This window comes from Leishmania martiniquensis, chromosome 31, assembly GCF_017916325.1.
Source record: "Leishmania martiniquensis isolate LSCM1 chromosome 31, whole genome shotgun sequence".
Taxonomy (NCBI): domain Eukaryota; phylum Euglenozoa; class Kinetoplastea; order Trypanosomatida; family Trypanosomatidae; genus Leishmania; species Leishmania martiniquensis.
In genome coordinates, this window is record NC_090166.1 from 863,768 (window position 1) to 884,125 (window position 20,358).

A 20,358-nucleotide genomic window follows, 5' to 3' on the forward strand; every position below is an offset into this window, starting at 1 on the left:
CAAGCCCAGAAATCACCCCTGCGGCCAGCCCCTCGTTAAGCAGGAAAAAAAGCCCCACAAAGGACCATTACCCCTGGCCAAAACCAAAGGACGTGCGGCTAAAAACCCGCCCCTTGTATACCGCCCCGAAAGCGCCAGCAGGGCGGCCCCCCAGAGACCACCCCAAAAACCCTTTAAAAACTAACGTTTCCGGCCCGCCTTCACTAAAATCACAAAACAATCGCCCTAAGTAAAAAAAACACCCCGGATATTGTTGTTTGGCTTTCTCATTGGGCGCGATGCCGCTTGTTTGTGGAAAAACATCCCCCGCCACGCCCCCAATGCCCTTTTTGCTTGGCGCACAAGTCTGAATGGAATCACCAAAAAAAAGCACAAAGAAAAGCTTCAAAATAGATGAAACGGGTCCCTTTCCGCCACCTTAAGCGCTACAAAACGGCCGACTAATGAAGCGGATGCCCGCAAGTGAAGGCCAGCCGCCTGCCGTATATAAATCCTTTTCCAATCCGCACGCCACACCTTCCTACAGACAAACGCCTTGTATTGAAGAACAAGAACCGCAAAAGGTTCAACGCGGCCCGTAGAAAAACCTGTAAAAACACACGACGCGTCTTGCACATCACCAGCGCCCACCGCGATAGCGCCGCAGACAAAGAGCCGTAGCCGCCCCGCGCGTTTCCCGCATTGCTAAGGCAGCAGCCGGGCGCGCAAAAAAGAAATATTTGCGTGGCTGCCATACAACTTCTTTGGTTGGTGTATTCAGGTTTTTGCTTTACTCTTAACGCGGCTCTTTTCATGCACAAGCCCTGGCGCTTCCGGGTTGCGTGCAAAGAAGTCAACAAAGAAACCGCACCACCGAAAGGCCCCAAAACACGCACGCGACCCCCTTTCTTCTCCCACTAAGCTTCCGGGAGCCCCAAGGGAGCCGGCCCCCGCCCCGAAAGAGCCCGCGCCCTGGGGCGAACAAGCCAACAGGGCGCAGAATAGGCGGCGGGCGCGCAAACGCCCAGCGCGTGACCAAAAACGTTTTTGGGACCCATAGAGTCCGACTTAATGAAAAGATGCGTTCAGAGCCTTTGGTTGTTGCCAGTGTCGGCGTTTTGGGGTAAAAAGGGCTTTTTTTTCCGCCTCCGGGGGGGTGCGGCGGTTCCCGGGGGCCCTTATGGGCCGCCGCTTACGCCCCCAAAGCGGCCAACAACGCACCGCGAAGAGAACGGGGCACAACCCCGGCGCCGGGCCCCGCCCCCCCCCCCATCCCCAGCCGCCCGTTTTCCCGCAAACCCCGGACTTTTCTCCCCCTAACCATCGTTCCAGCGACATCCGCCAGCCCTTTCATTTTCACCCCGGCAAAGAAAAGCGCGCGCGCCACCGCCGAAAAGAACTTTTTAACAACCCAGAGCCGTTCGCCCAAACATGGCAAAAGTGACAGATTTACCAAGCTTTTTCTTGCATACGTCAAACGTCCCTTCCTGTTAATTTGCATTCCTAATAACCACAGCCTGCGCGGTCAGAAACCCCTTTGGCAGCTTACAAAAGCCGAAACACAACCCGCCGGAGCCGCCTAACAAGCAGCCGCGCCACACCCACGTCAGCTTTTCTACCTTGCTGATTTGTAATCATAGGCCTGGATATTGGCGAAAAGAACCAGCAGCTTAGATTTTTTTTTAACTTCGATTTTTTTCGGAGGCAGGCAACACGGATGCGCTCAAGTTGCAAAGGCCGGTGGGGCGCGCCCATGCCCTGAAAATGGGCCGCGGTGTAGCTACAAAAAAAAAAGAACTGAATGCCGTCGACGCAGTATTGTGGTGTTTCCAATGGATTGTAAGAAAAAAGGATTCACAATAACGCAAAGTGGGGCCAATGGCGCGGCAGTAAAAAATTTCGGTCATTTAGCTTGGGTTGGCAAAAAGAGAACGAGCTTCTGGCGTGAATATAAAGCTGGGTTGTGCAGAAAGATGGAAAACCAGTGGCGGAAAAGTTGTTTCTTGGGGCAAGGAAAAGACATAGCTCGCGTAATGTCAAAGGGTTCATGAATATCAAAGCGCGCCTCCTGAACAGCGCAAAAGAAAAACGGCCGCCTGGTTATAAGACGCTGGTTTTCACACCTCGCTGCTGGGGTGTGTGTGCGGCGGTGGGCGCTTTTGGTTTTTTTCGCTGGCGCGCTTGTGCTTTGGCGGCGCTGCTTCATGCCGCCTGCGGGGCTTGGTGGGGCGTTTTTGGCGGGCCCGCAAGGCGCGCGCCGCCCTTCGCGCGATGCGGAGCGGCCGGCGTGTTTTTTCTTTGGGTGAGGGCGTGCGCCCGCTGGCGGTAGCCATCCCGGTCGGCATAGCTAGCGCAGGGGGTGACATAGCTTTTTCGTCGCCAGGAGGCCGCCCAGCATCACCGTTGGATACTGTTTTTGTCGCTTTCTAGCGGGACAGATGCTGAAGGCCAGAATGGTCCGCGAGCGTCGCTGTTGATGTTTCTGGGGGAGGGGTGCGGCGATATGAAGTCTTTCAGTTGCGTATTAAAATGCTGAAAAATGCGCTGTTGAGAGTAGAAGGAGCTGCTCATGGCGAGGGTTCTACAATGACAAAGGCCTATGGGGGTTCGAAATTTTTATAAATCAGCACCGGTGCCGATTTGCCAACTTGCTGTGTTCAGTGGCGGGGCGGTTGTATGTTGAATCTCTGTAGAAAAAGCTCCTTTGTTGGCCGGGCGGTCGGCCTTGTGAAAACACTCTGCATCTTGGGGTGGGCTTTCTTTCATTGAATCTTGTGGCGGGGAAAGGTTAGGGGATGAAGCAGGCCTTTTTGTTGTCGGATTACGAGACTTTTGGCGGCCGCTTTTTCCTTGTTTGGCATGGATTGAGGGAAAGCCGTCGGCAGTATTCCCCTTGGGGGTAGGGTGTTTGCTGGGGTGCGCGATCGGGCTGCTCTTCGAAAGGGGAGGGGAAGGCCTTGGGGGCTTGAGAAAAGCATGAGGTGCGCATGCTCGTTTAGCTGCTGGCGCTCCTTTGTCGAATGGGCAGCATTTTCAGAGCGTGTTGGGCGTCTTGCAAGAAGACAAAAGTTGCTGTTTCTTGCGACCTTTTTTTTCAGCTTGATTTTGGAGGTGCGGTGGATCATGTCTGCGCTTGTCCTTGGTGGGCTTCTCGTTGCGGTTGTCGGGCTTGGGCTTCCTGTGTGCCGGGGGGGGCCGCTGGCGTTTCGTGCCTCGTGGGCGCCTGCCCGTGTTTGTGGCGGCGTCCCGGGGCCCACCGGGCCCCGCCCTTTGCCTCCGCCCCGGGGCGAAGCGCAACCTTTGCCGCCGGTGAGGCTTGGGATCGGCTTCTCGCGGTGCTCCTTGGCGGGCGTGGGCTTCTCGCCTGTGGGGGCTCCGGGCTGCGGTTGGCGCCACGCCTTTGGTGTCTTTCCATGTGGGTTGGGGGGGCCCGCGTTTGGTTTGGTGGGGTTAGAGGGGGGGTTGGCGGTTTGGCGGCTGGGTTTTCGGGTGGCCCACTCGGCACGGCCGCGGCGTGTGTGTGGGGAGGGGTTGAGGGAAGGCCCCCGGGGTGGCGGGCGGCTTGGCCGTGGCGGGCCCCCCTTTTTTTTTGGTTCTCCATTAAAACCGTGTTCATTAATTTCGTCAACGCGGTACCGGCTTCAAAACCTGGACCGGCCCGTAAACTACACTGGGCGATGCTGGCTGGCTGCGGCGCGACTCGATCTCGTGGCAGAAGTTCTTGTGCTTGTCCCAGTCCGCTTTCTGGCACTCGGAGGAGCAGTAGAACGTGACGTCGCAGCCGCTGCATTTGAGGAGGTCTTTCGTGGTGCCGGGGCATGACGGGTTTGCACACTTCATGTCAGCGTGCTTCCCGACAAACACGTCGCGGCTGTGCACGGCGAGGTGATACTCGGGGGCGCTGAGCGCCGCGAACACGGTCAGGATGTGCTCTTTGAGAGTGTAGAGCACCTGCAGCACATCCTCACCGTCGAGGCGGCTATAGGCGGCCTCGGCGGAGCAGAGGGCCTCGTTCAAGATGGGAACGAGGTTGCAGAGAAGTCGAATCTCCTTCACCTCGCTCTTTACCCACAGTAGTGCCAGGACGATGCGGTCTAAGGTGAACGTCTTCGCGCTCGGCAAGTCTGCGATGTCGCTCTGCGGGGACGAGATGGACTCGATGCTATCAAGGGCGTCAAAGAGGGCTGTGCGGCAGTAGAAGAGTCTCCCGTTGTGGATGAGGTGACCAATGTCGTCCAGGTGCGGGTTCTCCATGAAGTCCTTGCAGAAGTTGTGCAGGAACTTGGAGGTGGTTTCATGCATTCGCGCGTCCTTCGTGTTGACCGCGGCGATCATGACACAGTCGAGCACCTTGATCTTCTCCATGTCGCGCAGGAAGACGGTCGGACCGGTGCGCAGCTTGGCGTAGCACGGGCATCCATCGCAGCACACAAAGGTGTTGAAGAGCAACTTTCCGTTCGACGAATACGGGGAGACACCGTTGCGGGTGTTGACGGTGAAGAAAAGAAACTTGATGGAGTCCATGAGGCGACGAAAGGCCTCGGGAGAGGACATGTTCTTGCGCAGAACGCCCACGCACTCCGTCACGTGCCCTGCAGCCGAGATGAGAGTCTCTGAGTTCTCAGACTTCGCCTTCTGCGCCGCTGCCTGAAAGCGAGTGCAGTGCTGGTCCAGCAGGTTGAGCAACGCATTTTTGTCGCTGGCGTTCGACACGGTGAACTTAGCAGTCATGCACACAATGCGAAAGACGTCGTGCGCCTCACCGAAGACACCAGTCATGCTGCGGAACGTTTCCTGCGTTGCCACGCGGTTGTAAATGAACGTCACCGCCTTTTCGAGGAACGGGTCCTCGTGGAGCACCGTGTGCGCCATCAGGCAGTCCATCAGCCGAGTCGCCACCGCGACGCGCTTCGAGGGGGAGATGCTATCCATGTAGTCATCGAACCAGTCCATCCGCATCTCTCGAAACGGGTAGCGCAAGACGGAGTCATGGTTGACCGGCGGGCGGTCGTCTGCTGCGTCGGGGGACGCGTCGCGTGACTGCTCCGCCATGGTGCGCACAGGAACACACACCAAGGGAGAGGGAAACACAGGAAGAGCCGATGGCGGGTATCGAGAGTGTCGCACCGGCAGCGTATCTCTGAGTGAATAGCACGCGGGCTTGAGGAGATGTGGCAGAGGCAAGAAGGGAGAGAAGTCGGGAGGAGTTTTTGCTAGGTTCCTTGCATACGGCAGCGGTGCACATGTGCAAAGAGAGCGAGAGCGTTGCGGAGGGCGAAGGACGGGGGCAGTGACGATGACGCCACGCGCCACGTCATGCCTATAGGCCAAAGCCGTACGAAGAGCGCCTCTGCTGTGCAGTAAAGCCGCAGCAAAACAAACGAATGATGCGGATCGGAGAGGGCTGCAAAGCGCGCGCCATTTGGGATGCGACGCTGAGCCGATGACGTGGCTGCCGCGTGCTCACCCTGCCCTTTGGGGACTTCTACTCAGCTGACTAGAGCACTCATCACCAGACGTAGGTATGTCACAGCAGGATTAACGCTCTTCTTCACAGACACAATGTGTTACGTAAAGCTCGCGTACCACAGCGCTTCTTCTGCCTGCCCGCGAAGGTATGAGTCGAAGAGGTGCCGCTCCGACTCCTCCAGCTTGTCGCGGACGTCGTTTAGGTCAAGCCCCTTCTTGGCAGCCGAGAAGATGATGCGGAGGTAGCGAATCTGGTAAAGACGGAACAGCTGCGCCGCAAGGCGGTTACCTTCGGCGCTCACGTGGCCGCCCGATGTGGGGTTGCTCAGAAGCCGGCAGAGCTTGAGCCCGGCTTGGTAGAAGTATGGTGACTTGCGGTGAAGGCTGGGTGCAAGGGGGTCCGTCTTGAACTCGCGAAACGTGGCGAGGGAGAACTTGTGGGGTGCATGGACGCTGACGTAGCCCTCAGTGCGAAGGGCTGTGGCGGCCCACAAAGGGACGGTTGCCACACAGCCCGGCGCCACCTCAGCAACTGGCTCGCCTTCGTAGGTGCGAACGGCGAGATCCTTGCCCATGTTGAAGGATGGGACCGCGAATGTTATAAGGACAGGCTCCTCGAAGGCTCCGATGTCGTCTAGATCAAAGTAACTGCGAATCATTGTGGCGTAGAGCCCAGAAAGGGGGAGGGGCGGCGGAGGTCACGAAAGCGTCATGAAGAGCTTGACAGACGGCGCGTGCGCGTCTTTCGGAAAGGGAGGCGCGCATGCACAGTTTTTTTCTTCTTCTATCAGTGATTGCTGAAGCCGAGCTGTGGGCAGCGGGGGTGGTGATGGTGCGTCTATGAAAATTACCTTCGGCGGAGAGGGGGTGAGGCCGACGATGTTGCTCTGACGGGGTGCGATCGCTAGCAGCTGTGAGGCGGTCCACCAGAGCCTTGGCAATGGAGTGGGACTGTGGGGCGCGAGGAGAGACGTGCAAAGCGGGCGTGTGCGAGAGAGAGAGAGACCAGCTGTGATGCTGCGTGGCAGCCTTCCGCAGAGTAGGTGCCGAGCGGAGTAAGGGAGTGCATGCACACAGAGATAGAGAGAGACAGGCGCACATGACTCTCGATCGCTGCGTTTAAGAGCAACAGTATAATTTGCCGCCCCACCGCGTTTCGCGCTGAAGGGGTGCGCAGAGGGGAGGATAGGAAAACTTCGTTTGTTTAGGGAAGTCATGTGTACAAAGGAGCAGCAAGTATGCGCACCGTCATCTACAACGTCAAGAGGGGTGGGGGAGAAGACAGGGCCCGACAGGGGGAGGCGAGGGGACGGAAGTTTACCGCATCTTGTAAGTGGGCGATGGGCAACGGCAACGAAAAAGCAAAGAGGGGAAGGCAAGGGAGGGGGAGAGAGGCGCCTCCGTACATCTGCGAAATGGTTCAGCCAGCGAGCGAAGGGGAGGGGTGGCGTGGGGGCGACGGCGAAGGCCGATACGCCGCAGGATGTCATCTCCCCACAGGTTTGAGATACCGATCCGTGTACGATCACACACACACACAAAAAAACGGACCAGAGAGGGAATAGGGGAAAAGGGGCGGGCAGCCCAAAGAGCAAAACAAAAAAAAAACGGAGAAGAAACCGCAGCGGACTTCGGCCACTGTGACGCACACAGCGGCGTGGGGACGCGGGCGAGAGACCGGTTTGCACTGCCGCGGGGATTTGATACATCAAAGGAAGCGAGCAAAAGGGGCGCTTCAGGTGAGGTCATCGGCGCTGCGTTCGCTCCTCTCGCTTCTGTCTTGGCGGACCTCTGGTCGCCCTTCGATCGCGGGGCGCCATGCCACATCACTCCTGCTCCTGCGCGGCGTAGTACTCACGCTGGCGCTGGAGATGCTCCTGGCGCTGGATGATGCGACGCAGCCGATCCATGTTCGTCTGGTTGAGTGGGCGGTCGACAATATTCTTCACGTCGCGCAGAAGCTCCTGTAGCTCCACATCAGAGATCTGTGAGAGAAGCCGGCGGCGGGCCGCGTCGTTGTAGCTCTTCTTGTACACGTCCGCCGTGCCATTTTGCTGGATACCGGCCAGCTCATCCACGTCCTCCTCTACACGCATGCGCTGCTGGTGCTCCTCGAGAATGAGCGCCTCTAGATCCTCCAGCTTCTTCGGAGACGCACTGCTCACGTCGCTTAGATCATCACCGTCCGCTGCACCGTACGCGCTAGAAGTGGACTTGAAGGCGAGATTGCCGAACGTGTCGCATTTGCCCGTCGCTGCAGTGCTCTTGTGCAGAACTGTGTGCGGCCCCCGCCGCCATCCGTACTGGTCACCGCTGTGATGGCAGCACCCCGCAGTCGCTGCGGAGCTCTTTTTGACGCAGCCAGTGCCGCAGCGATATGTTGAGGAACGCAGCTGGCCCTCCTTCAGTCGCCAGCTACCAGGGTGCGCTGCTACGCGGGGCACGCACGGACAGCCGCCGGTGGCTGCATAGTAGTTGTTGGTGCGCGGAATGGTGAGAAGCTTGTAGTTGGGGAGGGTCTCGTCATGGCCGTAGCAACGGCACTTGTGGTAGCGATGCATGTCTGATGCAGTCCCCTTTCCACACCCACGGTCGCCTGCTGACCGTCCCTTTTGCTGCGACTTGGCGAAGTTGCCTTTCACCGGCGGCAGTGTCCCTGCGGCGATGCTCATTGGTGCGTGATGTGCGCCGGAGAAGGTGGTGCTTTATGCAGGCACTGTGCAGTGATGCGATACGTTGGGCAGGAAGCCGGCGGAGGTAAAGTGAATGCACAGCAAAACCAAGGACAGAAGACTATACAGAGATGAAGAGATGAGGAGGGGGGGCGAGACAGCAGATGGATGGGGCAGCAGGAACGGGTGGTGGAATCGACCGAAGGAGACAGTGCGCACGAGGCACACCGTCGAGAGAGGACATGGAGGGCCTTCATGAGTGGGGCGGGTGGGCGAGAGTAGATGCGCGGGGATTGTGGTACAGGGAGGGACAGAGAGGGAGAGGAGCCACATTTGAGCCTCATGCGCCCGATGCAGTCGTGCGCACCGGCGCACAGTGGGGTGTGATGGGAGCACGTACACATCGTGAGAGAACGGCGGGAGAAGCGGCCCACCTACGCAAACAGCGAGGGATAAAAAAAAGAAAAAAAGACCTCGTGGGCCGAAACGCCGGTGTGGTTGAAAGGCGTGCGGGGGCGACTTCGATGCCGCAGCCGGGAAAGTGCGCAGCACAAAACAAAAGAGAGGAGCGAGAAAGCGGACACAGCTTTTTACATGAGGTCCCCACAACGGAAGACGGCGGAGGCGGCGGGCAACAACCACAAAAAAAAGAGGGGGTGGTGGTGGAGCTGCTGTCTACATAGGAGGCGACAGGAGCAAACGTTGACGAAGGAGGGAGGAAAGAGATGCTTCGAAGATGAACGGAATCGCACAAGCAAACCGCTACGGGGCCGATGCGCCTCCCTTTTTGCTGTGCATTTCCTCTGCCGCCTTCTGCAGGCGCTCCTGCCAGCGGAGCTGGTTCAACCGGCTCTGCTCCTCCAGGAGGTAGTGCAGGCGGATGATGTTGTGCTTGGAGCCGACAGGCTGGTCTGCCACGTACTGCAGCTCATCCATGATTGCGCCGTACTGCTCTCCGAGGGTGGGGGCAGTGTCCTGGTCGCATGATGTCGAGCTGAGCCCGCCACGTATGCTGCCTGCCGCTCGCTGGCTTGCTTCGTACTCGTCGATGTGATTGGTGCCCATGAGGCCCGTGTCTGCTTCTAGCGCCGCCCTCTTCCCCTCGGCATCCATGCGGGCTAGCATCTCGTCCCGTAGGACACCACGCAAGAAGTTCTTTCGATCCTGCGCGCGCTCCTCGCGCTTGGCCTCGGCACACGCCTTGCGAGATGCAACGAGTTGAGCCCTCGTGCTTAGAGTGGTGGGGCCACGCTGGGCTACCGTGCCACCATAGTTGCGTGAGTTGGGAAAGGTGGTACGGATGCTGGTTGCCGGATCTCGACCGTTCCCGTCGACGTCAGCAGCCGTGTGAACCGTGTGTGGGCCGTCTGCGGCGCGGAAGGTTACCTTGGGCATCGCAGACGCGTCTGCGCCGCGGCTCGAGCAGTACAACCCACTTTTTTCGGCATTGCCCGTGCCGGGACAGGGACATCCGCCGTGAGGGGCGTAATAGCCCTGCAGCGTGTGCGGGTTGCTGATGTCGCGGCGGTAGTTGGGAAGCTCCGTGCTGTGGCCGTAGCACTTGCACCCGTGGTACAATCCGTGTTGACAAGAGTGGGCCGACGGCATGTCTGCTGGTTGTACTATAGCGGGACGAGTGTGTGTGTGTTGTGTGTGTGGTGCTGCGGGTAGCGGAGTGGAGAGGGAAGTTGGAGGCTGCGGGGGAGGGGAGGGGAGCGAGTTGGCACAGCGGTGCAATGCTCATCGTGCACGCGCACAACACGACCAGGAAGACAAACAAAGAAATGGCGCGAGAAAGACGAAGCGTAGACGTACAGGGCGGCTGCCAGAAGCGGGAAAGGGGCGGTGGGGGTGGGGTTACGTACACGCAGAGTGCACGCATGTCGCACATCTGCGTAGCAGCGCCGTCGTCAAAGGGGTACGGCGAAAACAAAAAATGCGTTCCTCGGATGAGCGTGTGTGTACTCTGTAACCGCCTGGAGAGAAAAAGGGCGCCGATCCAGTGTACAAGTGGTGCGGACGAGGCCGCCACGCGATGAACGGCAGTTGTTACGAGCGCCCTGGCCCGGAGTCATCCTCACCAAAGAGCGACTACTCCCCCGGCCCTCCTCCCTGGGGATGGGGCCCAGATAAGAGCGACTGTTTACTCGTGTGCTAAAGAAAGACGGACACCCGCCGGCAGAGCCGAAAAGAAGAGGCACTCTTTTTTCATGCACGCTGCGTGGCTCTCCGCTGTCATCGTCGCTCCAGTTGACTCAGCGTAGAGAGTTCTGACTGCGTCAGTGCAAGTACCTTCCCTTGCGCAGCTTGTACAAGTGTGCGCACAACAGGCCGCCACAGCTCTAGGAGGGATCCCCAAAAGGGGGCAGATGCCGGCGTATGGGGCGCGGCGGGCGTAAGCCGCTGCTTCGCCCCAAACGCCCACCGCGTCCACCACACAATGGTCTTCGCCACTTCCTTTCCATGCGCGTGCAGAAATGCGCGCAGCACATCGTGAGGAAGCGGCTGCACTGCCTCCTGCCACAGGCGGCCGAGGCACCACAGCACGTGGGCAGCTTCGTGGATGCCGCGCAGGTCCCCCCTCGGGGCGTCGGCAGCGTATTCCTGCACGCGAGCGCTGGAGGCGACTGAAAACGTAGTCGAGACAGTAGAGAAGGGAAGAGGGCAAACGGGTGCCTGAGCTCCCGATTCGGTGTACAAGCGGCCAGGGTAGCACAGCAGCACTGCCAAGCCGCAGGCAGCGGTGGTCATGTTGAGCCTCATGTTGGGCATGACGGTGGCTCGCTTGTCCTGTAGAAGCGCCAGGAGCTCGTTTAGGGTATGCAGACAGTGCGAGTGCAGCTCTAGGCTGAACTCAAGCCCAGGAGCGCAGAAGACGGCGCCTGGGCCGCGATCACACTCGCCCGTAGGTCGCGCGCCGTTTGGACGGCGACGGCTCGTTTGCCAGTGCTGCTGATCCCACAGACTTAAAAGAGACCCCAAACACAGCCAGGCATCGGAGGCTGCAACGTTGTGGGCCGAGACAAAGCGGAAGTGCGCCTGGAGCTCTGCGCTCTGTGTCGCGAACAAAGGCGGGATAGAGGGAAGCACCTCGCGCATGCACAGCACCGAGAGCTCTCTTCCAAGAGCGTCGGAAAGGTAACCCGGAATGCTCAGCAGCTCAGTGCCCGGCCCTGCAGCTCCCCTACAAGGCCGGAAAAGGGAAGAGGGGTATGCAGCGAGGAAGACGCAGTCGTACAGAATAGCGAAGCAGGCTCGGCGCACTTCACCGAACTCATCTACAAGACAGAGTGCTCCATCCTCAGCAGGGGCATCTGCAGGCAAGCTGTTTGGTTTTGCTGAGACATGGGCTGGGTGATCGGACAGCGACTGGCACATGGACAGAAGAGCCATGCAACGGTTCGGCAGCGCCTCGGCACCACGCTCGATGCCACATTCGATGACGCCGGAGGAAAGAGGGAGCAGCAGCGATGTTGCGAACGCCATCATGCGCGCATCGAAGGCCCCCCGAGCGCCGCTAGCCTCTTTCGGACGAAGCTGCTGCTCCAGCAATGCGTCGCGGTCAATGACACCATCGCATATGGAGCTGACAAGATCGAGGCTCACCATGCACATGTCTGTCATGTCCAACACCCCACCTGCGCTTTGGAGATCGGTTAGCGAGTTACTTGAGTGGGCGCGAGGAGTGAGATAGTCAGCGTAGAGGTGGAGCATGTGGTGAGCCACTTGAAGGACCCACGGGACGACCACTTCCAGTGCGCCACCATCCATCGCACTCGTCACGTCCGCCATAGTCGTCAGCAGCGTTGCCATCTCAAGCGTTGTGGAAGAGCTGTCGCAGGTAGGGGAGCTGCGCAGGAGTGACGTGTAGTGTTGCGCTAGCGCCTCCAAAACCTGTGTGGTCACGCCGCGGACAGAGTGCAATGCGACGGAGTGGGTGCCGTCAGTTCGGCATGCAAAGAAGGAGTCCACCAAAGGGGCTGCTCGCCAGAGTGAGGGCAGTACTTCGCTGAAGAGGTGGCACACAGCTTGCCGGACGCGCCACTGGAAGGACGGGAGGTGGGCAGAAACAGCACGCAGCACCTCCACGATGGCACGAAGGTCCGTCGTGGCTCCGAAGGCCTGGCAAAGGGCACACAAGCGTTCGCCGGGGTCACTGTGCAAACGACGTCCCGCCACGTCTCCGCCTCCGTCACCCGCCCTCACGTCGCCGCTGCTACTGCTAGCGCTGTCTAGAGACTCCTCCTCGAGGTCAGACGCATCGCTGCCGTCCGCGGAACTGTGCATTAGTTGCTCCATAACACTCAGGCACGAGGCGAGGATAGAGCAGAGGGCCTTGATGCATTCCATTTGAGTGGCTTTACTCACCTCCGTCGTCAGACAACCCAGAGCCAGAGTAATAAGTCCTTCTAGGCCACCGATCGCACGCATCACCGTGTGCGTACGCGCTACAAGACGAGCATCATCTGGAGTCGGGTGATCAGCGCTGAAAGTGTGCTGCCAGGCGCCTAGCAAGCCAACTGTCAGTCTTCCAAGATACCGCACCGCCTGGATGCGCACAAAGAATGGAGTGCGAGCACCAAGGCCATCTTGCATGAGCGGGCTAAGGAGGCTCAAGATGGACTGCACCTGAGCTTCAAGATGTCGCTCGAGCAGCTCAGGAGCCGCGACAGCGAGGGAGGCGCTGACGACATTGTCGGCGAGGATACCGTCGAGGAATTCGTTCTGCACAAACAAGACGGACTCGACGCTGCAGGCCGCAGCGAGGCTCGAGAGTGGAGCCATTGTTGAGAGGCGCATGACAAGCGGCGCAGCCGCCACCACCCACTCTTTCTCGCAGGAGAAAACAACTGCACACCACACCACAGCCTGCCGTAGTGTCCCGCTGTCCGGTAGCGCGGCCTCCAGCGAGTCTGCCAGTAAGGTGTCATCCTCGTCGTCACGCTTCATTGCCGCCGTCACGGGTGATGCATTGCCCGCTTCCTCCCCAGGCTCGGAGACCGTGGAGGCCCAGCCGTCGTTGGTCTTCTGGGCGTACCCGCTGCGGCGTCCGCGGCGACGCCCGGGGGCCGGCTTCACCAGCAACTGGGCTGCGCTATCCGGCTGGTGCGTTGTGTGCTCCTCTAACGTACCAGCTACCGATGGCGGAAGCGTAGCAGCATCTACTAGCACGCTGAAGAGACAGGAGATGTAGTCTTCTGTTCGTGCGCTCACCGTCGAGGGATTCGTCAAGAACGCGGGGAGGCAGATGGAAGGTGCTTCAGGACGCGCGCACTCTGTACTCATCCATTCTGCCAGGTAATCGACGCAGGCCAAGACGGCGGCGTGAACGCTGCCAGACTCACCGGCGCCGTCGTACTGAAGTTCTGCAAGACACACTGCATGGCAGAAGCTCGCAAGAAGGGGAGTCGCTGTAGCGCTGAAGGCACTGTGAAGCGTCTCCATGCCATCGAGCGCGACGGCGTCGGCCATGTACCGCATGGAAACCGCCACGAAGGGAGCGACGGATACAACAGCCTCGCGCAGGTACGCTCCGTCGAGGCTCTGATGATCCAAAAGCTCCAGACGCCTCAGTATGCGACGGAGAATGAGGCCCTGAGCAGTGTTTTGAACACCGGCAACTGCGGTGCAAACGGCGCGCAGTCCCTGCGCCGAGGGCCCTTCACACGAGCGGGTGCTGCCACCACTGTCCGCACCAGGCGAGGTGACAAGGCGGCCCCCAGTCGGCGCGCGCGAAAGCGTTGAGGGCCCGCAGGGTAGCAAACCAGAGTCTATGCACACCTGAAACGCAGCGAGAGTCTCCTCCAGCCACACCGCAAGGGCACGAGCCGCTGCCCCACTCGCGGCATGCTCTGCCTCCATCTGCCTTTCCAGCAGCTGCAACAGCTGCGAGAAAAGAGAGCAGAGGGCGAGGCTCTCGGCTGCTTGGCCGCCCACCCATTCATGCAGGACCGTCGAAGTGGAAAGGAAGTCCTCGCATAGCTCGCGCAGCAATGCGGCGCACCGGGCCCCGAACTGAGCCGTATGCTGGCGACCGTCTTCAGACGCATCCTTCACGACTAGTGTGGCCGGGCTTGTGAGATGGAGGAGTGAGGAGAGAGTGCGCGACCAGACTGCAGGCGCGATGGCTGCCAGCCTTGTACCAGCCAACGAACGCAGTAGGCAGGTGATGAGACTTCCCGTGGACCGCTGTAGTGGTGCCGCGGTGGCCTCTGATGACAGCGAGGATGCGCCCTCGAGAGCGGCATTAAAGAGGGCCTCCGCGATGGATTGTGCCACGGTTGCTGGATCGCTCCCCGCGGCGCTGAGATAGAGGGGCAGACGGTCAACGCAGCGCAGTAGCTGGCGGGCTACCGTAGTGGCGGAGAGCCGCACAGTGCTGGCGGCCGCGGCATCACAGACGACAGCGAGCGTGGACACCAACGCAGATGGGTGTTGCGACAGGGCCTGGAGCTGCTCTAGGTGTGAGGCCTGCACCGCCGGGTCTGGGCAAGAGAAACCCTCCAAAAAGCGGTTCAGCTGCTCCTGCTCCACGTCTGTCCACTGCATATCTTGTCTGCCGAAGCGGCGCGTGACGTGGGAAAGAGGAGAGCGATACAAAGTGCCAGAGGAGGAGGAGGAGTGGGTGAGGGGGGAGAGAGAGGCCCATTTGCCGAAGGGAGGAAAAGGGGCGCTAAAGCACCATCGCGCAGCGTTTGAGCCAGACGAGCAACAAAAGACGAACGCCTCTGTCGTGCATCTCCGTTACGCGTAGGGGCATTGCACACAGACACGGCCATCAGCATGGGAAGAAGACACCACAGAGGCGTCTGCTGGGCGCGTGTTTGCTTCTCTGCTTTGCGTTTCGATCTCTTAAGGATGGGAAGACACCACTTGAGGTGGCCACGGTGCAAGCGGCGACTGGGAGGGGGGAGGTGAGGGAGGCAAGCCTCATCCTCGAGCAAACATAAACGCACACGCTCCGCGGCACCGTGTGGCTTACTGCAGAGAGGGCGCGTGACCACCTGATCGGTTCTCGTCGAAGACACGCACCTGCTTCGCGTCCATGGCGCTTTGGAGGGCGCGCACCTCGGATGGTGGACGCCCCGCTATGTGCATCATCTTCAAGAGCTTGTTCAGGAGGAGCCCATTTCCCCTGACGCCGTAGTGCCGCATTTCGGCCACCAAAAACGTCAGCTCGGTGTAGTCCTGCGTCTGCAGCATAACCTCAGCCATGATGGAGAACGTGGCAAGGGAGGGCGCCAAGCCCGTGGCAGATCGAGAAGTCGGGCTGGCACGCCCAAGGGACGGCGCCTTGCCAGCGCTGCTACCCCTTTCCGTGTGGCGGTCCCGACCGACGCGCAGCGGGTTGGACGGCACGAAAAAGAGGGCGCGGTAAAAGGTGAACACACTTGCAGGATCGCGGGAGTACCGTGCTGCCTGGAGGACGGCGTTCACGAGGTAGGTCGTCATCGCAACGTTCTGCATGGTAGTCACGACCGCCATGGCGTCCGTGTAGTGGCCACAGCGCACAAGCCCTGTCAGAAGCCGAGCATACATACCAGGTGATGCTTGCCGCTCTTGCCTCGTCTGGTAGTCCGTGACGCGGGCCACGGCGAGATGCATTACGTCGCACGCCTCGCAGATAGCGATGTATGAGTTGACGGTGTACTCGGTCGGTGCCAAGTGAAAGCGATCTGCGTCCATCATGAGAGAGTGAGCCTTGGCTTCGACGAGTAGCAGGCCGGAGCTCCGCGCGCCGCGACGCCCGGGCGTGGCGGGAATGCCGCCCGAGTTTGCAGCGCTGTGCGACCGCGCCACTGCGAGGGAGACGGAGGCGTGCTCTAGTAGGCCCATCACGTACTGGAGGATGCGTGGTGTCGGGTCAGTGCCGCTATCCACCAGGTAACGGTACATCTCCCAGACCTTCTCGATGCCGTGTGGACTCAGCACGGTGCTGGAGGCTGCCAAGGGCCTGGCAAGCTCCGCTGGCAGTGCACCACCAACACCCAAGGGCAAGTCCTCCTTCCAGCTACAGTCTTCCCACACGGCCCCTCCACTCACAGGCCCTGCACTGAGGCTCAGCGACCCCTTGCCGGGTTGCCCAGCTCCACCGCCTCGCTGCACACCGACACTGTAAAGCGTGTGCAGCATATCCTCGTACGTATCGGCGCGCAGCCGCATATGCTTTTCGATGACCTCATCGTGAAGGCCGTAGAGGGTTTGGCACTTCTCGATGGGGCTGCGGTGGGACTGGAGACAGGCAACCACCCGCTGAAGCAGGCGGTGGTACTGCTCTTGCCGCGCCGTCCAGATGAGCTCGCGCTGCACGTCATTCAGCCGCACCTGGCGACGGCGAGAGTCGATATGCACGACCAGTGCAGGATCATAGCCGTCTCGCTTCATGCTGCGCGCTTCTTCGGAGCGGAGGTCGGCTTCTGCAAGACGCTGAGCCTTCGACTGATGAGCCGAGTTTCGGTCTTCCACGGCGCCGTGCGTGCCGGTGTGCCTTGGCACAACGCGCTTGCGCAACGTAGCCACGTACGGCGAGTTACGCTCCTGCAAGGAACGCATTAGCATCGCCGCGGAGATGGCAGGGCCTCTCTGACGCGCTTGTCTTCGAGTATACCGGGCGCCTTCGAAGGGGGGCGGGGACGCCACTTTCGAGCGTGCTGTGCATCTCTGTTCTCCATGAAGGAGCCCTGGAGCGCGTTCATGAGCGACGTTCGCGATGGTGCTATCGTGATGTGAGGTCACGGGTGACAGGGGGGACTGCTGGGCCAGGTGCCTCTCTCCGTCACACGCATCTAACAAGACCTCGGTACTCCTGGAGAGCCTAGACTGGCGCTGTGGCTGCGGCTCCTCCTCCTTCCTGCCAGGGGCGCGGTGCTGTCTGCGGTCGAAGTCGAATCGGAGAGGGCTCGCGGACGGGGTGGAGACAGCTCGGCCGCCCTGTACGAGGGCGTAGAGGGAGGGACCGCACGGCACTGCCAGGATGCGGCATCGACGGAGGCGGAAATGGTACCGGTGCATTTACCGGTGTCGTGTGCGAGAGAAGTACAAGCGAGTCACCAGTCCTCTATACACTGTGTGTGTGTGTGTTCGCCCCATTAAAGGGGCGATGATGCATAGATGACGAGTAGCACGGAATGGGATGCGAACGAGGCGAAAGTGCGGAGGGACAGAGGCAATTGAATGTGTACAGATGAGCCACAAACGAGCGAGAAGGGCAGAGGGGAGAGGGCAGAGGGCTATCGACGTATGAGGTGCAGCGAACACCGGAGAGGGAGGGAGAGGGAAAGGACATCGAAGGGCGCCATCCGAGACAGAAATGGGCGGCCTTCTCTTGATTACCTCCCCGGGAAGGGGGTGGGGACATCGGAGGATGGCGTAGTGGTGTATGTCGTGTGTGTGTGTCAGGGGGGGGTGAGAATGAGAGCGAGAAAACAGAGCCACAGAGGCACAGAGGCGGATCAAAGGCGCATGGACGACATCGTCTCGGGGGCGGCACTGTGAGGGTTTCGTAAGAGGAGAGAGGGACAGTGAGACAGACGCGCCGCCGCCTACGCGCACGCACCTCCTTTAAGAACCCCGACGGAGCGCATCGACTGGGGAGGGGAGGGAGGGGGGAAGTGGTGGGGCAGGAGGAGAGCAGCTTTGTGCGACACGCACAGCCACACCCGAGAGGAAAGCGAATGCGTGAACACAAAGAAGTGCCGTTCCTCGCACACCGACAAGGTCAGGGTGCGTGCGTGCTGACGGGGAGGGGTCAGACCAGTAAAGGCGCGACTCGAGTCGGCGACTTTTGTATGGGGCCCGCCGTGCGCCAGCTGCGGGTGCACACAGAAAAGCTCTCGCGCGTCGGCTGTGATGTGGGCATCCTCCCCACTCGCGGGCACCCGCCAAGGGCTTCTCTTACACCTCCCATCAGAGAGGAGGGCATGTCACACAGAGAAGATTTCGCAGCTCCCACACGCGCGGGTGCACTGCGCACGGCTGCCCTGAAGGCTCTACGGTGCTGTGTCTTTGTTTGCCGCCAGCGCTGCCTCGTACGCGGGGTTGTTCACGAAGCGAAGCCACTGCACTGAGTTGGGCGGTGGCCCGGCCGACGAGAAGCACAATTGCCACCCATACACCCACCCGAGCACCAAGCCCACTCGAAGGTAGTTTTCCAGGCTGCTGGCGATGTAGAAAAGCTCGCCGGGGGGCGACTTGGCGGGGGTCGCTGTAGTTATTTTGCTGCCGTTCGCGCCGCTGTCGCGCTGCTGTGCAGCGGCGCTGGGAGAGGAAGGTAGGGAAAGGGCGCGGCTGTTGACGTCCTCCCTCCTTACATAGCCCCACACGGATGTAACAGTGCCCGGGGTTGCTGTGGCATCCCCCGAGCCCCGTGCTGTTGCGGCAACAAGGTACACGTCACACGCGCATGATTCGCCGAGAGTGGCCATTTGGCTGCGCCAGATAGATGAGCGCCGCTGTCCTGACAGCAGCGACCGTTCCTGTATGGTGAAGAAGGTCAGTTGGGGCAGCGAGTGTGACACGTCCGCTGTCGCTGGCAGCGCCTTACTTGACTCCAAGTCGCCCTGCAGCGGCGGCGGGGACGCGCCTTTGCCTCTTCGAGCGAACATCTCCGATATCGGAAAGGGGTGCATTACGCTCTCACGCAGAATCCTATCGCGGCGAAACGGCGTCACGCACTTCCAGCGACACAACGCCGGCAGCACGTAGAAGCTAAGCGGCACACGGCCTAAGCGTGATGCGGCTCCCGAGAGCGTCGTTGGAAGGCACGGCGGCGTTTTGCATGACGGCTTGGGAGAGCTGGCGACCGCCTCAGGGGCGAGCGCTGGAAGCCCTGCCGTTACAAAGAGTGATGTCCAACAGTCCGCCAAGCCGAGGTAGGCCATGTAGCGCTGTGCTTCCAGCGACAGGCAGGAGGCAAGAAGCCCATCGCTGGCGGATTCAGTGCTGCGCTTACGCAGCCACCGCTGCAGCGACGCTAGGCGGTACTCAAAGGGGCTCCGTATTTGCCTTGGGAGGGGCGCCTGTGGTGCCTCAGGGCGGGCTGATGCGAAGATATCGCGACAGATGAAGCAATCGCCCCGGCCATGGACGACGCCAAACGTTGACGTGTGAGCCGCAAAGGGCAACTCTCGCCCATCGACGTCGAGGCGGCGGTGATACTGCGGGGTGTTCGGGTCGCTGTAGCGAGGGCTTGGGGCAGCGGAGTCGCTGGCGGAGAGCGCATCCCCTCCTGTCGGGCTTCTCTCCTGGCCCGCCGTGCGTCTCACGTGGGCACCCGCCGCCTCCACTGCGCTGTGCGTTCTGTCCTCCTTTCCTGCCCCTTTCGCCTTCCTCTTCGCTGCGGCTGTGGTCGCCTTGTTGCTTTGTGCGCGAGAAGGTCTCTGCACCTTCTCCTCCAGCGCCTTGACCAGCTCATTCTGTTTGATCTCCGTCTCCGTGTCTAGAAACCAGTGGAGGGTCCATCCGAGGTCCTCGACCAGTCGGTGCTGAAGGGCGTGATGCAAGTCGTAGAGGGCGCACGGAGCAGATATGGAGGTGGAGCTTGGGAGTGCAGATGAGGTGCTGTTGTGGCGAACGCGGCGGCATCTTGCCGCCGCAGATGGCGAGGACAGTATGTGCGGCGAGCAAGAAGGTCCGGACGATGCGACGGAGCCTGGGGTCAATGGGGTATGAGACGCAGTGGACACCCCAGTATGTTGCGGTGTTAGTGACACAGGCTCGCGGGTGCGCACTGCCGCTTTGCCCGTGAGAGGCGACTGAGTCCCTGGGGAGCATCCGTTGCTGGCGCCACGATGCGCCGCAGTAGCTGTCAGGTGCGAGACTACAAGTTCTGGGGCGCGGAAGGCTGTCACGCCGTGACGCGCCTGGCGAAGCGACGACTGTGCCGTCCACTCGCTGCTAGAGGCAGTGGGTGGTGTTTTGCTTATCGCCACGCCGCTGACCGTTTCAACACGGCTGGTGGCCGTCGCTGTCTGTGCGACTGACCTTTGTAACGTTGCCTGGACAAGCGAGTCGGCTGGCATCGCCCTGCTAGCATACGGGCTTGAGGAAGGTGCCGGCACGGACGCGACGAGGCTGCGACGGCGTCCCTTCGGCGAGGATGTCCCGGCTTGCATGACGACGGGACGTCTCCTGGTGGCCGCAAAGAGAAGAAAGAGAGAGAGATCACCTTCCAGAGGTACAGGCAGGCTTGATAAGCGTCTTGCAGGCGTGGGGGCCGCTGCGTACAGCTGACAACGGC

General features: G+C 60.5%; 7 protein-coding genes across 7 annotated transcripts; all 7 read right to left on the bottom strand.

Annotated features, from left to right (window-relative positions):
• Positions 1–3,603: 3,603 nt before the first annotated feature.
• On the bottom strand, positions 3,604–5,031 carry LSCM1_01472 (uncharacterized protein; the record flags this gene model as incomplete). The annotated part of the gene is made up of 1 exon (XM_067319083.1): positions 3,604–5,031. The coding sequence occupies one exon, from the start codon at positions 5,029–5,031 to the stop codon at positions 3,604–3,606; it is 1,428 nt and encodes a 475-aa protein (XP_067176362.1).
• Positions 5,032–5,546: 515 nt separating this feature from the next.
• Positions 5,547–6,107, bottom strand: LSCM1_01473 (uncharacterized protein; the record flags this gene model as incomplete). The annotated part of the gene is made up of 1 exon (XM_067319084.1): positions 5,547–6,107. One exon carries the CDS (start codon positions 6,105–6,107, stop codon positions 5,547–5,549), a length of 561 nt encoding a protein of 186 aa, XP_067176363.1.
• A 1,167-nt stretch (positions 6,108–7,274) lies between these two features.
• On the bottom strand, positions 7,275–8,120 carry LSCM1_01474 (uncharacterized protein; the record flags this gene model as incomplete). The annotated part of the gene is made up of 1 exon (XM_067319085.1): positions 7,275–8,120. One exon carries the CDS (start codon positions 8,118–8,120, stop codon positions 7,275–7,277), a length of 846 nt encoding a protein of 281 aa, XP_067176364.1.
• Positions 8,121–8,882: 762 nt separating this feature from the next.
• Positions 8,883–9,728, bottom strand: LSCM1_01475 (uncharacterized protein; the record flags this gene model as incomplete). The annotated part of the gene is made up of 1 exon (XM_067319086.1): positions 8,883–9,728. One exon carries the CDS (start codon positions 9,726–9,728, stop codon positions 8,883–8,885), a length of 846 nt encoding a protein of 281 aa, XP_067176365.1.
• A 627-nt stretch (positions 9,729–10,355) lies between these two features.
• LSCM1_01476 (uncharacterized protein) lies at positions 10,356–14,669 on the bottom strand (the record flags this gene model as incomplete). The annotated part of the gene is made up of 1 exon (XM_067319087.1): positions 10,356–14,669. One exon carries the CDS (start codon positions 14,667–14,669, stop codon positions 10,356–10,358), a length of 4,314 nt encoding a protein of 1,437 aa, XP_067176366.1.
• Positions 14,670–15,098: 429 nt separating this feature from the next.
• On the bottom strand, positions 15,099–17,132 carry LSCM1_01477 (uncharacterized protein; the record flags this gene model as incomplete). Its single annotated transcript, XM_067319088.1, has 1 exon — positions 15,099–17,132. The coding sequence occupies one exon, from the start codon at positions 17,130–17,132 to the stop codon at positions 15,099–15,101; it is 2,034 nt and encodes a 677-aa protein (XP_067176367.1).
• Positions 17,133–18,109: 977 nt separating this feature from the next.
• LSCM1_01478 (uncharacterized protein) lies at positions 18,110–20,233 on the bottom strand (the record flags this gene model as incomplete). Its single annotated transcript, XM_067319089.1, has 1 exon — positions 18,110–20,233. One exon carries the CDS (start codon positions 20,231–20,233, stop codon positions 18,110–18,112), a length of 2,124 nt encoding a protein of 707 aa, XP_067176368.1.
• Positions 20,234–20,358: the final 125 nt, after the last annotated feature.